At 36.8% G+C, this 20,177-nt stretch overlaps 1 protein-coding gene across 2 annotated transcripts in view; it reads right to left on the bottom strand.

The window, feature by feature from the left end:
* LOC140157500 (pleckstrin homology domain-containing family G member 5-like) overlaps positions 1–20,177 on the bottom strand; it is a 239,306-nt gene that overhangs the window by 165,439 nt on the left and 53,690 nt on the right. For both annotated transcript variants that reach the window (XM_072180711.1, XM_072180712.1), the window contains exon 3: positions 554–812. In XM_072180711.1, coding sequence (XP_072036812.1) covers positions 554–812 — 259 coding nt within the window. The remainder of the gene's footprint in view (positions 1–553; positions 813–20,177) is intronic.

Here is a 20,177-nt window from a genome sequence, read left to right as displayed (position 1 = left end):
CATTCAAATGGACAAAGGTCCCATTTGTGACCAGCTCCAACAAAACCCGGAACAAGTCGCCAAGTATGTTTTTCAGTTATAGACCTTCAAAGATGACATTCCCATAAAAAAAAATCAAATTTTGGAATTCTTAATTTCATGGTACTTAGTATTTGACTGTGGACTAAGAGGACTTTCAAATCCTTTGAAGTACTTGTTAAATTAAAAAGAGGTTTATTTAATCAATAATTAACAATTGAACTATGATAATCCCTATTCAATCCTGTGTAAAGCAGGAAACTAATTAGCACATTACTAAGAATAGCAATTTGGCAAGAATACAAAGGTATCATTTACAAAATTATCCATATCTTGAAAAGAATTGATGCTATGTATATAATTTTGGGTATCATTTTAAAGCTTATCATTTGGTGCTTACATTTTGTATTCAAATCATGAAATGTCAAAAATGTGACTTGAACGGGTCACATTTTAAAAGTGACACTTTGCCCAATACAAAGTGTCACTTTGATATGCAAAAGTGATACTTTAACCCCACCCTAACCCAGCTTACCTTTGCAAGACATCTTCGGGGAATTCATCTTCCGCTTCACAAACTGCCAAAAATCCCTCCTCCGCCTCCTGCATCCCTTCATCCTCCTGCATCCTTTCATCCTCCTGGTTCATCTGCTGAAGCCCATCCTCGGGATCCACATCGCTACCACAATAGCCATCTGAATCACGCTCCACCATTTCCACAGTCATTCGCACACCACGCATTAAGGTGTCAGAGGGCGCCGACTTTGTTGATGCTGTCCTTGCAATAATAAGACCTGAGAAAAAGCAAAATACATTCAATAAAATCAGAGTTTGATTCATGAGGTAAAACTATAACAAGTTCCAGGGGTAGATTCTAGGGTAAGAATAAGGCTTTTATTTATATCTACACATTTGGCGATTTTTTTAAAACGTTTAAAGGGCTCCCAGACGTTTATGCAAACTTACACAAGTGTAAGTTTGTTCGGCTTATAATAGGCGATAATTTATACGGTTTTTGATACTGCACATAAGTCCCAACGTACGCACACATAAAATTCACAAAAGCGTGCGCCAGTCCCGCATATCACAACTAGCGCAAGTGCTACGCCCAACTGTGTGCATAGTCTGCATACCATATCAATACACGAGGCTATGATGAGTCTCATTTTTTCCTCCACCAATTATATGGCGAACAAACTTTAACAGCAGCATTTTCCACAGAGGGGATATGAATTTCAAATAGTTTTGCCCATTTTAGGCATGCATCGAACACGGAATAGTGCTTACACTCCAAAACTTCTCAGACCTGTGAGCAAATTTCATGCTTTAAGTAACAGTTTAATCTTCTTCACCATGGAGGGGTAAGAATGTTTGCTATTACTAGGATGTGACATTTCCATTCTGATGTTAAACATTGAATATCATGTCAGGTAGAAATGTGTATTTGCTTCCTCAGAGCTATTATTTGCACAGGAATTTAATAAACGCAGAGACATGAAACGGTCATGCAAGAAGTTCATATCCACAATTCTTCTCCAAAAACAGGGTTTGTCTCTCACACGTTTTGCAAAAAAAAGGTATGTGTGACATGAACAAGGGGAATGAGTCACATGTCGGCAATTTTCAATTTGAAGTTTTTTACATCATTTTCTGGCAGTTTACAAATGCTACATTTTGATGCAAACCCCATCAAAATCGGGCATCTGGTTACCGAGTTATGAGCAATTTATCAATGGCTGTATATAAAACCAAAGAATTTGAACACTTTTTTTGCCAATATCCCAGACACAATATTAGCGACATCCGACTCATTTCCCTTGATCATGTCACATATGTGCTATGTTTTTGTTTTTTTCTTTTTTAGAAAAACAAACTAAATGTGTATGTGTGTGTGTATTTAGCTCACGTTTTCTTGTGTTTTGCCACTAATTAGTGCCAGCGACAACTTATAAATAATTAATTAATAAAAGCCATATAAAAAAGGCCCTGATCACAAGGCTATGCGACAGAATGGCTTCACAGACCTTCTTTTTTAGCCTTACAATGCACCTGTCTAGTGCATTTATAATTACTTTGAAGATGTGGAATCTTTTGGCAGGGATTTAAATTCAGCAAAAATCAGCATCAACATTGTTATTTTCATTGTATAGCTACTTGGAACATGAAAAGTGATGCGGGAACATTTTTATTCTCACAGTAATCATGTTTCTTCTCATCCACCGAGGCTCTAAAATCTAGCTACAGCATTAAAAAATTGCTTGAGTGGCATACGATGCCAAAAACTTAGGGTCGGCCCGTTGCCTGGGATTGGTTGGCTTTTGGTGATATTTAGAGTAATTTGCTAAAAAAGAAAAAAAAAGTCTGACACCATTTTATGCCTAACCTAAAGTAGAGTGAGCAAGTGACTAAAATTGCTGTATAAACTGTATGTAAAATCAGCTGTTTGGGGTGAACTTTACACTTAATTTGACTGAAAAACATTTAGACTTAATTTAACTGAAAAACGTGCGAGCGAATTCAGGGATTTTGGTGAATCAGACACAGATTTTGGTGATTTTCAGAATCATTTGCTGATAACAAAAAAAGTCTGACAGACCGACACTACTTGTAAGATCTGCCCCCCCCCCTAGAATAGAACAGGATGGGATTGTTGTTGTGTTTTTTTTGTCCCTGGAGTGCATTATTTTTCACTGCCATTGTCACTGTATTCTAATATAAGAAAGATGCCACATTTAGCTATCAAATGAGATTATCAAGATCTACTTTTATCACATTTATTTACCTTGACATTTCAAACACCTGGATAATTTAAAGGGTTTGTGCAAAGATTGCCCCATCTGCAATATAGCTGCCCGTGTCAAATATTTAGAGTGTGTACAATATTAGAATGCAGAAATTGTCAAAACTCTATAGGGCAGCTATTGCAGATAATGTATTCTTGTACTACTGCTTGTAGCAGAGAAGATATTTTACACTTCCCATGATGCATTTCTTCCATTTCAGTTTTCTGTACTGATTTGCTATCTTGTGCCACATGGGTTGATAGTGACAAAAAAATAAAATAAATAAATGTAGATATTTATATAGCGCTTTATGCCGTAAACAGCCTCAAAGCGCTTTACATTTATTCCACCGTCATTAGAATAATCGGAACCACGTTTGCACAGCCTACAAATGGTGCAGGGTTCATCAGTACAACGACTGTGACTACCCCTAACAGCTTCCCATTGCACCTGGGTGGGGTGAGGCAAGCGAGGCAAAGCGCCTTGCCCAAGGACACAACATGGTTGCGGGACGAGGACTCGAACTCACGCACGTCTAGCAAGCTCTCAGATTATGAGTCCAAGGCCGTATCCACTGAGCCACCATGCCCTCGACAAAATGTACCTCAGTGAACAGAGCACATCCAGATCTTGCAATATATGATTATTTCTTGACTAGCAACCCATGTTCAGCCAGTCTATTCTCAAAATGAAAAAAAAAAAAAAGGAAACCTGTACAAAGTAATGGGAGTGTCATTTGATGAAATGAGGGATGTATTATGTTACAAAGGATTCTGGGAAGGGTAAGATATCTTCTCTGTGCTTGTAAAACTTGTCCAGCAATTTTCTGATGAACAAATCACTTACAATGCTCTGCGTGATAGCCATACGCTTCAACATAAAAAGTCCAAGTTTTGAGAGATTTTGTCAAAATATAAAGAGCTATCTCAAGAACCACTGAACCAATACTAGGCTTGTTTGTACTCATTTTAATGCAATTTTCATGCTTATTCCAAATATGGTCATGAAAATGTACAATTCTGTAATTTTTTTATTCTTATAGAAAATGTGAAACTTGGCATCTGCAGTCGACACCCGGCTGCATGGAGAGGGCTAACAAGACTTACAGCTAATAGGGACAGGCTATGCTATTTGTTAAAATTCCTTGACATTTGTATATTTGTGACAAAAAATATGTATAATCAATAAAAAGAAAATATTTTTGTTTTTAACTACGGCAGCTTGAAACATGCAGTTATTCCTTAACAAAAATCACTGTAGTTATTATACGGAACCAAATAGGGAACCAAATAAAATCAATCAATCAATCAATCAATCAATCAATCAATCAATCAATCAACCAACCAACCAACCAATCAATCAATCAATCAATCAATCAATCAATCAATATACAATAAAACTTTGCTCAAATTAAATAACATTTTGCATTTTAGGGTAAAGTCAGTTCCAACAATCTGTCTCTATACATGGATATTAAATATTGCATATAAATGTTGATATCTACCAAAGATAGCTGATATCAGATTATGTTCATGATGCTATCTAGTGAAGATAGCTGATATCAGAGTATGCTAATGTTGCTATCTACTGAAGATAATAAACTGAGCTCAAAAAGAAACTTATAATTTTTCACAAGGTCATATCTTGAAATCCTGTCTATCAAATTCTACCAAAATTACACACAGGTTTACTTTAATACTCTACTCTTAACACATGTCAGTAACCACGCAGTTATCCAACTGACACAACAGCAAAATGCACTGACATGGAACAGCTTCCTGGAACACATTCACAGCCCAGCCCTGTTTCATGAAAAAATTGTATGAAAAGCAGAAAGCAGCACCGTTTTATCATCTGTGCAAGGATCTTGTGTGCATTCTTACAGATTTTTTGTGCTGGGTGCCAAATGTTGGGCTGTGAAAGTGGAGGAAGTCCAGGAAGCTGTCCCATGACAGTGCATTTTGCTGTTGTGTCAGTTGGACAACTGCTTGGTTACTGACATGTGTTTTGAGTAGAGTATTAAAGTAATCCTGTGTGTAATTTTGGTTCATTTTGATTGACAGTATTTTAAGATATGACCTTGTGATTCACGCGATGTAAAAAAAATTATAAGTTTCTTTTTGAGCTCAGTTTAGATATCAGATATTGTTAATGTTGCTATCTACTGAAGATAGCTAATATCTGATTGTTTTTATGTTGCTATCTACTGAAGATAGCTAATATCAGATTGTTTTTATGTTGCTATCTACTGAAGATAGCTAATATAAGATTGTGTTAATATTGCTATCGACCAAAGACAGCTGATGTCAGATTGTTTTAATGTTGCTATCTACTGAAGATAGCTGATATAAGATTGTGTTAATATTGCTATCGACCAAAGACAGCTGATGTCAGATTGTTTTAATGTTGCTATCTACTGAAGATAGCGGATGTTAGATTGTTTTAATGTTGCTATCTACTGAAGATAGCGGATGTTAGATCATATTAATGTGATCAGACTTAATTAATTTTGTATGCAATTGTTTCACTAATTTAGACATTTGTCATTATATCATGTATTATTGAAGTTGTGAAATAAATGTTTCTTGAATTGAATCTTGATTTGTTTTGATGCTGCTATCTACTGAAGATAGCTGATATCAGATCATGTTAATGCTGCTATCTACTAGAGATATCACAGATCGGATTGTATTAATGTTGCTGTCTACTGAAGGTAATTGATATCAGATCATGTTAATGTTGTTATCTACCAAATATAGCTGATATCAGATTGTGTCGATGTTGCTATCTACTGAAGATAGCTGATATCAGAATTTTTTTATGTCGGGCATATCTAGGCATTAACAGCTGAAATCTAGGAGATAATGCTGACGAAACTTCGGCCAGGCACAAGTGACCTGGTGAACAAAGGGGGTCGCCGTAGATAGCTGGTCGGGGTATTTTTACAACACACGGCAAGTGTAGCCGACAATCAGGCGTTACCCAGATCGGAACCGCCTGTAAACGAGGTCTTTTATCATGGATCTGTTCATCTAGTTGTGATTGTGTTAATGTCGCTATCTACTGAAGATAGCTAATATCAGATCATGTTAATGTTGCTATCTACATAATTTAAATGATACCAGATTGTTTTAATGTTGCTATCTACTAAAAGATAGCTGATGTCAGATTGTGTTAATGTTGCTTCTGATAACTGACATTAATTAAGAATGCATGCTTATTATAGGCACTCTTTGTTCTGACTACAGTATGAATGACAAAAACATTATATGACCGGGCATTAGAAAATGGGCGGTTCCAATGGAAAACATGACCCTAATCTTCCACACAGGTAGAGTAAATTACAAATGGGGTTACCTGAATGGGCGACTCCATTTGAAATTGACAACCCCCTGTGTGGGAAATTAAGGTTATGTCTTCCATAAGGGGTGTATGGATCTGAAATGGAATCTCCCTTAATAAGCACTCTTAATAAGGGGTGAAATAATAACTTGCCCGGCCGGGTTCCATTGTTTAGAACAATAGAAACCGGACAGAACCAGATGGAAGTGGCGGTCAACCGCCGGTCGAATTTTGATATCATCTCTTACAAGGGGCAGTCAGTATGTTTTAAGAGTTGACTCGTGACGTCATATGTGGATTGTTTTCATGGCATTTCTCAATGATTACATAAACACTGTACCTTTGTCTTTCAAACAACACATGCAAAAATTATATCACACACATGATTACGTAACAGCATTAGCATAAAATCAATGGTCTAGAGTCACCTAATGAAATTGAGTCGTTTTTGTTACGGGAAATAAGAGGCTGAAATGAGGTATTGTTGTATTTTTTATATTTTCTCAGGAATTAAAGAATGGAGAATGCTGCCTTTTGGAACAGTAATAGAACACAAACCATAAGTTCATTAAACCATGTTTGTTGGGCTGTAAAGGTTTTAGTTTATTTAAAATGCGTGGTCAAATATGTCTTATTTTTGACAAAAACAAGGCTTTTCTTTCTCTATAAATCTTGATATTGCCAAAAATAGCAAACGTGGAAATTTAATTTTTTTTGCCAGTTCTGTTGACTAATCTCTAAACATTGAAACGGGAGTCTCCCTAGAAAATCTTTGAATCCGTGATTAAAATATAACTGTTATTCTACCATTGTTACATTTATACAAAAAGTAGTGGTACAGAGAGAGAGGCCATCGTTTGAATGAGAAATTTATTTTTAAAACTTTTCTGTACATTTCAGGTTGAGATCATCAATAAAAATTCATATGAATATTTAAATTAAAATTGTCATAGCATTTTATAATATTTTAGGCCCTATTTACATGGAATTTTGCCATTTTTGTGCATTTCCACCATGTTGTATCGGTCACCCTACCTACGCATGCGCAGATTATTGTTTGATTTGCACCAGGTATCATCGCACTGAGTACCAGCTCTCACACGTGACCAGTCATTATATTTTAGTCTGTTTCATTTTGGAGATAATTAATGTCATGTGTAATAACTGCTTTTTCATTTTCGCCATTTTTGCAGAATAATTTTGCTTCCATTCAAGCCCTAAAGTTGCTGAAGTTTCCAGACGTCCCATATCCACCAAAGTTTAATGGCAAGTCTCATATTTTAGCAAATGCAAACTGAGGACCTAGTGTTTATTCCCGCCAAAAACTAGCCATATGCATCCTGTACTTTTGCTGTTCTCGGACATTTTAAACACATGTCTTTGCTGTAATTTAAAAGGCCCTGCCTTTTTATGTAATCATTGAAAAATGCCATGAAAACAATCCACATATGACGTAACGAGTCAACTCTTAAAACATACTGACTGCCCCTCGTAAATATCACTATCATTGTCAACGAACATGATTAAATATAGATTTATGCTTTCTGTGACCATATGACATTTCACATGATGACGTAATCGCATCACCTGGGATACCCGCACTCAAAACTTTTGGAGAATTAGAGAATAAATGATAGGATTTTGTCTTTTGCCTATCCAATATTGTGTCATAATGGATGGGCTGGCCAATATTTTGAGTAGTGGATGCCGGTGCAGCCGGTATCCACTACAATAAAAATATTGGCCAGCCCATCCATAATGACACGATATTGGATAAGCAAAAGACAAAATCCTATCTTTTATTCTCATTCTTATTCAGTTTTAATGTAATTTTTTATGAAAAACTGTACTTTTTCAGAAAAAAATAAAGTTACTTTTGTGAGGACATCCCCGCTGTTTTAAATGAACGAAACCATCACGAACATCTAAGCCGCCGAATCGTGTTCTTAGTTCTCGCACGTGTATTACGCGAACGCATTATCGCGCGATCATTGAGGAGCAACAAGCGTGCAGCCGTTGCGTGGTGGCGCGCGCCCTGACTAATATCATTATCAACTATTGTGAGATATTATACACCCGAAAACCAATCAAATTACGTGAATTCTTTACAAGACGCACCCATTGAATAAGAATAGAGTTTCATTCATAGATTAGACTATTCCAGTTGTACTCCATACTCCCCTATGGAAGACACAACCTTAATCTTCCTCACAGGGGGTGTAGATTTCAATGGAGTCACCCATTCAGGTAACCCCATTTAAAATTCACGCTCCCTGTGTGGGAGATTAAGGTCATGTCTTCCATGGGGGATTATGGATTTCAACTGGAATAGCCCATTATGAAATTTAACTTATTATGTATGTAATAATGAAGAAGGAGGTGGCCTATATGCTTCACCCTGGCAGGGCGTAAGACAATGCGAAACACAAACTAATATATGCGAGGATCGGAAATAAACGATGCAAGCCCGAGAAATTATCATTTAAATGGCGTGATTGGGGCTCGAGCAAACTGGCATATGAAAATATTGAGAGAGAAAAAATCATGACTCCGCGGGGATTGAACCCCGGTCGCTGGATTACCGGTCCAGAGCTTTACCACTGTACAACCTGAGTTCACAGTCGGTACTCGGGCAATCTCAGCTTAAGTCCCCATGATAACTCTCTCATTGTGTCTCAAGCGGCCAATTATTGACAACCCCCTGTGTATGTACATAGATGTATCTGGCAAGAAGCAGACAACACAAAATGAGGAAAAGAAGAGTAACAGTGTTGAAAAACAAGCACAGAGAAAATGATAGTAGTACAAAAGTCATTAACCTACAAATGGCTGATGTAAACAATGAACAGGAACATAATCAGACTACAGATTCATTACTGTCCCTGATCAACACACCTCTCACCTCCTATAGGCCTACTACCAACAAACTTTCATAATGTATGAAAATATTTACCAATATTGCAACACAACTTCATATAAGGCTGAGTAAACACCCCCTCTTGTAGATGGTACCAAGTGTGGAGGTGTGTGTGTTTTCCAACTGGGGAGATTCACACACCCACATTCAAACTGGGGAGATTTTTTTACAAATCTCACAGCAACCGCCATACTGTGGAGGTTGCTCTAATCAGAAAATGACAGGTGGTATACCCCCCTCTATGGCTCAAAAACCCCATTTTCTCCACGGTTGTTAGCAGACTCCACAGTATGAATGTGACAAAACACACACACCTCCACAGTTAGAACCATTTACAAACGCATTGGTTTAAAAAAATAAAAATGTTTAGCATTCCCTCCCGCAGTCCCGCTTCCTTTTTTGAAGATTCTTAAATTTTCTAAAATTTCAATTAACTTTTTAATGAGGAAGTTTGAGAGGTTCTATAGTCTTCTATAGCCTTACAAATGTATAAGAATCACTTTTGAAAAGTTTTGTGATCAGTAGAGGGGCATGAACCTACCCTACCAGAAAAACAAAAAAAAAGGCCTCCTCCATTTTTTCCAGGTATTGTAGTGTATGCAAATACGGTCCAAATAGGGGGTTTGCACCATTTTTTAAAGACCCTCCTCCTTCCATATTTTTCAAAAACCTGAATGCTAAACATGTATTTTTATTCAGCCTAATAAGACTGCTACAAACAACAGGAATATTATCAGACTTTAGCCTATCATCACACAAGTCATATAAACACAACTCTGAGACTGATACTAACAATAAACCTTCATAATGCAGGAAAATATTTACCAATATTCAAGACAAAACTTCATATCATAGGGCTGATTTTAAACAACAGGAACAAGATCAGACTATTATTAGCATTCATCATGATAAACACATCTCTCACTTGTGATACTTAAAAGTGCATACACTCTCATAGGCCTATAAATGCATGAAAATATTTACAAGTATTGTAACACAACTCCATATAGAAATACCACTTTTATGAATTCATCAAGAAGGGCTCTTGAAATACAATGTGTTTTCAACATGAGTTTCACCTTTTTGAATGAATTAGCGAAGAAGTAGCCTACATTGTATGTAGAGCATATTGAAATATTATTATTATTATTATTATTATTATTATTAGTGATATTATTATTATTATTATTATTATTATAATGAGCATGAATAAGGAATTGAATAGCAACATTTGCACATTATTTTTTGTGGGATCTGAGAGCACATCAGACATAAAAACATCAATATCCGAGCCTGTAAGACACACAACAAAAACACAATAATGCAAACAACAATTAACCTGGGAACATATGAGTTTTCAGGACACTTTTGAAAGTAGACATAGACTCTGCCTCTCTGATATAGACCGGAAGCTCATTCCAGAGCTGGGGAGCCGCAACCATGAAAGAACAATCCCCAGCTTTTTTGGGTGAACGAACAGCAGTGAGCCTGGTCTTGTCAGATAAGGAACTGAGTCTGCGTCTGCTCTCCGAGGTAACAGTATGACTAAATGATAATACAGGGTGTATCAAAATGATTGGTACCGGGCTATGTGACATTTTCAAAAATATATGAAAAATATAAAATTGCTAATTAATATAGTTTTTGTACTATAAATAGAAAGGGGCATATGTTAACTTATTGATCTATTAATCTGAAGTTGATAGGTTGATGCATCTGGGGGCTATTGTCATTTAAACCTATCATCCTCACAAGGTATTTGCAGTAAAATCGAGCTTTGAAAATGGCGCACTACTAATCCAGCGTTACGATGAAAAGTGTAAAAACACCTACTTAGAAGTATGTAACTTCTGAATAGAATGTGCTATCTTTATAATCTAAAATTCTTAGAGAAGATAAAGCTACTATAATTACAAATATTTAAACAATTAACCCCAAACTGGCACACAAAATAGTAAAAGAAATCGGCAAAAAATGAGAAGTCTTCGGTACCAATCATTTTGATACACCCTGTATTGCTCAAATCGACTGCTCAGTGCCAGAAGTGGGAATGTGCAATAGCTGCCATGTGTGGATGAGTACAAAATACTGTGTGTAAAGTGCTAAATGTTCACAGGGCAGCTATTGCACTTACCTCCTTCTGGCACTGAGCAGTCAAAATATACCAGAGCCATACCAGAAATACAATTATAAACATGAACAGTAATTTTGAAAAAGATTCTTTCATATATAAAGAAGTGTAACTTTCAGAATGAAATTTACTGTGAACCACCACTAATTAATTTATGCTAATCCTCGAATGCAATTCAAAACACAACTGAAATCGATAATGACTTTTACCCAATGTAAACACGGTGTAAGCCAGACAGCCAGCAGCCGGTCAGAACCTGACTATGCATAATCTAATGTCAGGTGGTTTAAATTCTCATGCCATTCCAGACAGTTGAAGATATGCTAACATTCAAAATTGCATTAAAGGGGCATTTCATGATCCAAACTGAGCCTCGCACCCCCCCCCCCCCCACCTTCACTTTTCTTTTAAAAAAAGATTTTTATACCATAGGAAATCCCTTGCTATATAAAGCCCATTTCATGATCCACAGCCTCATCCCCTTGTTTTCTAAAAATAGGTTGAGATTTTTATACCATTGAAAACCTCTGGAAATACGTAATGTTTGTGTGCAACAAAACATTTCTTTCCGATTCATTTGCATTATTGTCTGTTAAGGGGGTACTACACCCCTGGCCAATTTTGTGCCTATTTTTGCATTTTCTCAGAAATTATAGCGCATGTGTGATAAGTAAGATATGTATAGTATAGGGGCAAGGACTACAACTACTGCACTGAAAATTCAGCAACTCAAAGCAAGTAGTTATTGATTTATTGATTAAATAGTGGTTTTCCCACATTTTTGACTGTAACTCCACAACTGTTGTCTGTGCTGAAATAAAATTTCCAGTGCAGTAGTTGTAGTCCTTGCCCCTATAATATACATATCTTACTTGTTATCAATTTTTTGCTATAATTTTTGAGAAAAATGCAAAAATAGGCACAACATTGGGCAGGGGTGTAGTACCCCCTTAAAGCAGAGCAAGACAACACAGTGGAATATGGAGCCAGATGTAATACACATGGTATGCATATAACTTGACAAAGGCAAAATCAGAATCAACTGAACTGTTTGAATTTTATGAATCAGCTTTCTTCAGGCCAAAACAACTGATGCATATCATGCAAAGAGGATCCTAGAATCACCAACTACTCCTTTAAGGGGTGGGGTATGAACGTTTGGACAGTATTTATTGTGGGACATTAGAGCACATCAGACATATCGAATTGCATTCTGAATCGAAGAATGTCCTTCTGATATCAAATAATTTTGATTTTTTGAAATTACAATGAAATTAAAAATTTATCAATTTTTAATCATTTGCCATAAAATGTGTATTACATTGCGAATTTCAAAAAATCAAAATTATTTGATATCAGAAGGACATTCTTCGTATTCAGAATGCAATTCGATATGTCTGATGTGCGCTAATGTCCCACAATAAATACGTTCATACCCCACCCCTTAATTGTGTCTTGTTAAAGGCAGTTCTTGTTAAGGCTAAGGAAAAAAGCTTCATTAGTATGTTACTTTTTAAAAAAGCTTTTTAGTGAAATATTTCAAAGAAAAACTGAAACATCTTTTATTTTGGCCCGACTTTTATCAAACATTCATTTTTGGTATGCATGCAGAATTGCAAGCCTGTAACACTTTGTAGCTCTTTGATACAACAAAATCAATGACTTAAATCTCTTCTAAATCACTGCACACATTATTATTGGTTAAAAATCATAAAATTAATACAGGTTTCATGCTGTAAATGGAGATGTCACTAAACGAGACGAGAAGAGGCGCATAGAGCCAACATCAAGGCGCACACAAAACCCAGTGCCTCAGTTTGCTTGTGCAGAGATGCCACTTAGTGTTGTCAAAATTTCCTGAAAAACATGGAAAAATCCTGAAAATGCATTTTTCCCTTTTCTTTTGCACACAAAGGGTAGAGCACAATTTCCTAAAATACTGTCAATTTTCTTTAAAATTTCCTGAAATCAGGAAATTTCCTGAAAAGTGGCATCTCTGCTTGTGGATATGGTAGTAGCACACCTCATATGTGACACGATCAAGGGAAATGAGTCGGATGTCGCTAATATTGATTTTGAGATATTGGCAAAGAAAGTGTTAAAATTCTTTTGTTTTATATTGTTTTCAGCGATTGATAAATTGGCGTAACTTCAGAAAGAAAAGTCGTATCAACATGGGGTTTTCAGTTTCTGAAAGCTCTAAATGTCCTCTTTAGAAACCTGTGTAAAACTCATTTTCGACCAGGGCCGACATGTGACTCATTCCCCTTGATCATGTTACATATGTGTACATCCATATCAAAACTTATCAACGGCTACATGTGTCTCTTTTTACATAATAGTTTGGAATAAATACCAGACTCATCTCAAGTGGAGGTCAATTTAAATCAACCTCAAGTCACATGGTTTTGGGAATACAAAGAATATTCCTAAACAATGTGATTTGGGGGATGATTTGAAGTGACTTCCAATGGAAATGAGTCTGGTATTTATTCCTACCTATTATGTGAAAAGAGACACATGTAGCAGCTGACACACACTAAAAACTACGGGGTTATATTTTCCGTGGTCATTTTGAATTGACCACGTTTGGGGTTGTTTTGACCCTTCAAGGGGGTTGTACTGTTTTAATTTGACCACATTCACGAGGTCATTTTAGCCACGATGAACGTGGTCAAAAACTTAGTGGTCATTTTGCCGATACCGTCGCGCATTGATATCAGTTTCAATCTTCCGCTTTGAAAATCTCAATTCATAAATGAGTTTAAACATGAGCTGCAATTAATATTTGTTGATTAATAAATAAAACTAATTTTTTGACCGAAGTTACCCAATTTGTCAACTTTATAATGACTTGCATTTCGGAACTATTTGCACACACGGTGTGCATCGGCTCACGTGGTCACATCAGCGCCATATTTGTTCTGATTGTGCAGCTCAGCGGATTGTCGTGTGTGCTTGTCTGCAACTCTGCATGATGGAATATGAAAAGTTAGTTGAAAAGTGAGACTGCAAGGATGCATAGACCCTTGTCTATGCACGCAGATTCATTCAATTTCATGCTGTCGTGGCTGGTGTCTTGGCTGCAGTTGTTATAAGCTTATATCATGTAAGCTTATAATACGTGTGTGTGTGTGATACACAGATGCATTTTGCAGTTTGCTGTTTATGTAATGCTTTCTCTGTGCAGAAACACACTTATGTCCTGGTGGGACCAGCATGACCATAGGCCTACTAAAAAAAATCCAAACAACCCCTAAATGTGGTTATTGAGTAGGCCTAACCCTATAAAACAACCCTTTCAAATGGGTCATTTCATTTGACCCCGAAATGAGGTCATTAAGTAACCCAATAAGGCAACCCTTTTGAAGGGGTCATTTCATTTGACCCCTAAATGTGGTAATATTTTGACCCCAATGGGGTTACTATTTGACCCAAATACGTAGTCATTGCAATGACCCGACCAATGGGGTCAAAATGACCCGTTAGTGGTATGGTGTTTAGTTGATAACTATGTTAGGGGTCAAAATGACCCCGTTTGGGTCATTTTTTGACCCCGTAGTTTTAAGTGTGCATGTGCATCCTTTTGATATGGACGTACACATAATATTTGGTTGTGATGGGTAGTGGCAGAGGCTCTATACTAGAGCTAGGGGAATACATGCATAAGTTATAAATCTTGTGTTTGAAGATTTTGAACAAAAAGGGAATGTTGATGTGCTTTACCCCTATATCACATTCTAACAATTATTTGTTAGGTATTGAGAATTATCACGGCAAATCCCTCAACATAATTACCACAAGTTAAAATGTAAATGCAATTGCATCCTTAAGCTTTTGGCTATAATTTGGCTTCAGCATGGTACATCCATTGGACAACCAGGGCACTGTAATTACATTCTGCAGCAGCTGCCTGCGTTCACACTGGGCAACACTAATCCTGTAAAATTTGTTTTCAATCAATTTGATTTTCGTTATCTAGTCCGTCTAACCAAACCTGGGATCATTCGCTTCAATGGATAGGGTCTTTTGATATTGAGGGGGATGTATAGTTTTATAATGAATGCTTGCCTCCGTCAAGTACGAATCGATATCTTTTTGAAACCATCATCTGTGATTTTGGCTTCTGAGAAGATTCGCAAAGGCTATTTAGAATTAATTAGTGTGATCAGCAAGAGATGAGAGGGCCACCAAAGTCTTTATTATGTTATCTGTTGCACTTTTATAGACCTAGAGTTTTTGTTTCTTTTTTTTCGAGATGAGGCGTGAAGCACCAACAGAGGTGTTTGTGCAGAGGCTTTGGCACACACCTCAGCTGGCTTGCCAGGCTGGCTTGTGGATAAGGGGTATTATGGGGTATAGTATAATAGCTGTGGCTTTTACTAGAGCTACTAGCTCCTATAAAATAACTGGAGTCTTGTTAATAATTGGCAACTCTTAATCACAGATGGGCTATTCCAGTTGAAATCCATATACCCCCCATGGAAGACATACTCCCTGTGTACAAAGATCATGTCTTCCATGGGGTGTATGGACTTCAGTTGGCATAGCCCACTCTTTGCCAAAAGTGACATCTCGGCTCTTAAGTCTCAATACACACATCATACATTGCTAGAGTGAATTTCTAGCGAGTTCCCTTCATGTTCCAATTTCGATTAAAGACAAATGGCTATTCCAATTGAAATCCATACACCCCTATGGAAGACATGACCTTAATATCCCACACAGGGTGTGCAAATTTCAAATGGATTCACTCATTCAGGTAACCTCATTTGAAATACACACTCCCAGGGTGTGCAGATTTCAAATGGAATCACCCATTCAGGTAACCCCATTTCAAATTCACACTCCCTGTGTGGAAGATTAAGGTGGTCTCTTCCACAGGGGGTGTATGGATTTACTGGAATAGCACAAAGTGTCTGATAGAGTACCATTAGTGTCAGTCACAGCTGATTACCAAATATGTCATTTTGTATCTTTCAAGTTCTCCTGGGCCCTCAAGATGCTTCAAGAACATTACAATGTTTTCTCTGCTGCTTGGGAACAGTTTAGTTACAGCGTCAACTTTTATGCATCTTTTTTATGATCATCAATGTATGGGGAGCTTTTACCTTTATCAATCGTCCCATTAAAGGCACAATTGGTGGTTCGCAAAATCAAAAGATGTAAAAAATCATTAAAACTCATTTTTGTACAAATAAAGATTTGGCATGAATGGTGTGCTAACATACTGCAAGTGATAAGACTGAACAAAACCAACTACAGTAAGCCAAAAAAATTAAGGTACCAGTTACGCACACCCGCTGTATATCCTAAACAAAGGCAGATATGTAATACTTGGAACCAACAGCCAATAGCTGCATTTGTTAGCTTGAATTTAAGACCTCATTCGTTAACATTGTTTAAGAAATAAAGACACGACGATCCAAAAACCCAAGGAAGATGAAAATTTAAAAGTTGCAGTTTGCCACATTGCATGCCCTATTGATTTGTACACAAAGCGTTCGCGAACAAGATAACTAGCGCCGTGCTTTCATTGATTAGCACAAAAAACTAGCGTTGTGCTTTCATTGATTAGAACACAATGTGCAACTTTTTATTTCATATCTACATCAGGTTTTGGACTACCGTTTCTTTAATTCTCAACCAATTTCAACAAATAAGGTCTTAAATCAGAGCTACAGAGTGCAGGCACCAGCTGCTTGTTTTAATTTTGACACATTTGTCTTTATATAGGATATACAGGGGTGAACACAACTGGTACCTTCAGTTTTTGGCTTACTGTATATAGTAAAATATCACATTTTGGTCCATAAATGTTTGGAGAGTTGTCCATAACAGACACTTGTGGCTCAACATGAATTTTGAATGGAGCTTCATAATTACCAACACTGCCATTTTCTTCCTATTTGTAATGAATACCTCAGGGGTTCAAATTCGCAATCAATTGCGGGAACCTGTTTAGGTTCTCGCAAAGGGCTTTTGCGAGAACCTTTGGTTCGCGTGAACATTGTAGTGCAGGGCGATATATTCAAAAATTGTATTCATATGGTAGTTAATCCTATTACATCATCACTTCTACGGCGAATACAACCAAAGGAGATGCTTGGTCGAGTAACATAAACATTGAAAGTACATGCATGGGCCATGGATTCCCGTTCATGATCGTACAATAAATTGACAGCTGAAATGAAGAAAACTTTGCCTTTTTCCCAACATTTCCCAATTATATATATACAGAAAGGTAAAATATTACACAACATGCGATCTAAAAATTGGAAGCTTACGAGAACCAATTTTGGTTCTCCTAGTTGTTATCCAGCGAGAACCTTCAGGAGAACCGGTTCTCGGGTTCTCCTCGAATTTGAAACCCTGTACCTAATAATGATTATTTACTTTTCCTTGAACACTTTAAAGCTATGACTCCCTTTACAAGAGCCCAAATTTGACTTTACTTGTGTATAAAAAGGGTCACAGTATTTTGAACTCAACTTCAGAAGTCAACTTCTAATAACAACCCAAAGTAACTTTTGTTGACTTCAAACTCGACTTTTGCATTATAAACAAACACGCAATTAGAAGTCAAGTTCAAAATGGAGCATGAGCAAGTGATGGTGTAAAAGTTGAATTCACAATTTGTTTTGAAGTCGACTACCACGTAGTGTAAACACCCTGTCAACAAATAATTTATTTTAATCCTTAGTCGCAATCTGAATTCGATGTTGCAATTAAACAGGGTCTATATGATTCCTACAAATTTTTATTTTGTCACACTTTTACTGAGATCACTTCAGGATAAAGCCTTTAAAATATCACATCCTTTTAAAATGTTATCTCTCCATCTTTTTCTTGAGTCTTCACAAGTTCTCACTTTTTGCAGGCTGGATACAAAAAAAATACCCAGCACTATATCGCTCATTCTACAAAATCCGGTGCCAATCCACTAAAAAAATTGAAAAAATAAAAGTTGTTCAAAAAGACCTGCTTTTTGTGTTTTTTAAGAGTAAATGTATCACTAGTTTCAGATGTAAAAAATTGCCAACACCACTTGCATATTTTTCTTTCAGGAAGTCATAATGTTTTTTAACACTAAAACTCAATGTAATGTGAGCTACGTTACCGACTACAAAATGGGCTGGTTTTACTCAATCCAAGGTCATAAAAAGCAAACTAAAGATCACTTGAGTGAAATGTAAAACAGATTTCACCATTTCATAGAAGTTTTGAAGATGCGTAAATGAGTGTGTAACGTAGCTCACAGTAACGTAGTTCACTGGTTTTTAATGTTTTTAAGGTAATGTGCGAACGTTAGGACGTCATGTCAATTAATTCTAATATAAATGGGGTTCGACCATTGGTAGCTTTCACATATTATTAGGAAGTACATGTAATACAAGTGCATACTATAGAATCCTGGTAACGTAGCTCACCAATCTTAACATGGTCGGTCGAAATTTCAATGTTTACAACACTTCTATGCCAAAAATGCTACAGCATCACGATTTTTACTGTGATTTTTAAAAACCTATGAGTGTTTCCTTTCAAAAACCACAAATTACATTGATACCTCTGTTTTACTTCTTTCCAATAACGTGTGTTAAAAAGTGGTAACGTAGCTCACAGCGTTTTGGTGGAAAGTGCAATTAATTTTAGAATTACACAAAGACGTTTTAATCACTAAAAAATAATGTTGATAAACAATATGATGGTGCGTTATCTAATTAAAAAACAACAAATATGTAAAGAAATCGCATTTATTCAAAGAAAATATTCAGGGTTAGATGTGACACTTGAGCAGTGGAAACGCATTTTTTGCGATTTTTGAGCCTTTGCAAGGGTTAATCAGGCTGAAGAAAGCATTTAAAGTATGGAAAACTATATATGTCCGTGTAGATCTCGTTGAGTTCTACCAGAAAAACAACATATTTGATGCCCTAAATGCTCGACAAAGTGTTTGTGGACCAAAGAATGGAAAAAAGGCTATTGGCACCGGATTTTGTAGAATGAGCGATATGCCTTGTCTGGTTACTATCGTAAAGTTTAAGGTGAATAAATGTGTGCAAAGAGCAGGGCAAGTAAATTGTCAAGACGGGCAGGTGAATTTCTACACTTGGTTTCAGAGAAGAACGGTAGTCGCTTGCTCAGATTGACACAAGCGCCCTGTTAATAAACGACATACACAGAGCTTTGTGTTCCCTTCAAGAGCGCCAATTTGCGCCGACCAACATTTTGACACATAATCATCCTATGATTGTCAGACGATTGATTCAGACAATCAGAACCCCACTTCTGTTTATACGCTCTGCACACTCTCAAAATGTAAACTGCTGTTCTTCTCTGACAGAAACTGTAAGTGGACTTCCCTGGATTAATACGAATTAATCTTAAATCAGGAGCATCATGTTGACACCCATAATGTGAGATTTAATCATGGGTCAGCAGACTGAAGTAACATATGCTAGAAATTTAATCCCGTTACCCTAATCAGGCCAATCCAATTGCCCAGCTTCAGGATTTATTTCATCCTCAACTCCCGGTGGGTTCAGTTTGTATTTAAAGGTAGGACGTATGACCGTTCCAGGATTTGAAAATGACCCCTATTTCACGGGGAATCGAGGACATTTGCAGCAATTTTACCCCCTATTTTGCACGAAATCAAGGAAAATTTGCTCCCAAATACCTCCACTATTTTTATCATTTTGAGGACGCATTTTCATTTCACCCCCTTATCACCAGGAATCAAGAACATTTTTCCGAAAATAAATACCCCTATTTTTACCATTTCAAGGACGCTTTTGAATTTCCCCCTATTTCAAGGGGAAATGAGGACAATAACGAAAACTGTAGCAGTAAAAGCGGACGAAAGTCCTAGAAATACACCCTATTTTTCATTTCAAGGACAATTTTGCTCCAAAACACCCCTAATTTGGACAATCGCGAACAATTTTGTCCTCGAAAATTCCGCGGACATTTCTTGAAAAGTACC

This window comes from Amphiura filiformis, chromosome 7 (genome assembly GCF_039555335.1).
Source record: "Amphiura filiformis chromosome 7, Afil_fr2py, whole genome shotgun sequence".
Lineage (NCBI taxonomy): Eukaryota > Metazoa > Echinodermata > Ophiuroidea > Amphilepidida > Amphiuridae > Amphiura > Amphiura filiformis.
Note: the sequence above shows the minus strand (reverse complement) of the source record. Positions and strands in the feature narration are given on the sequence as shown.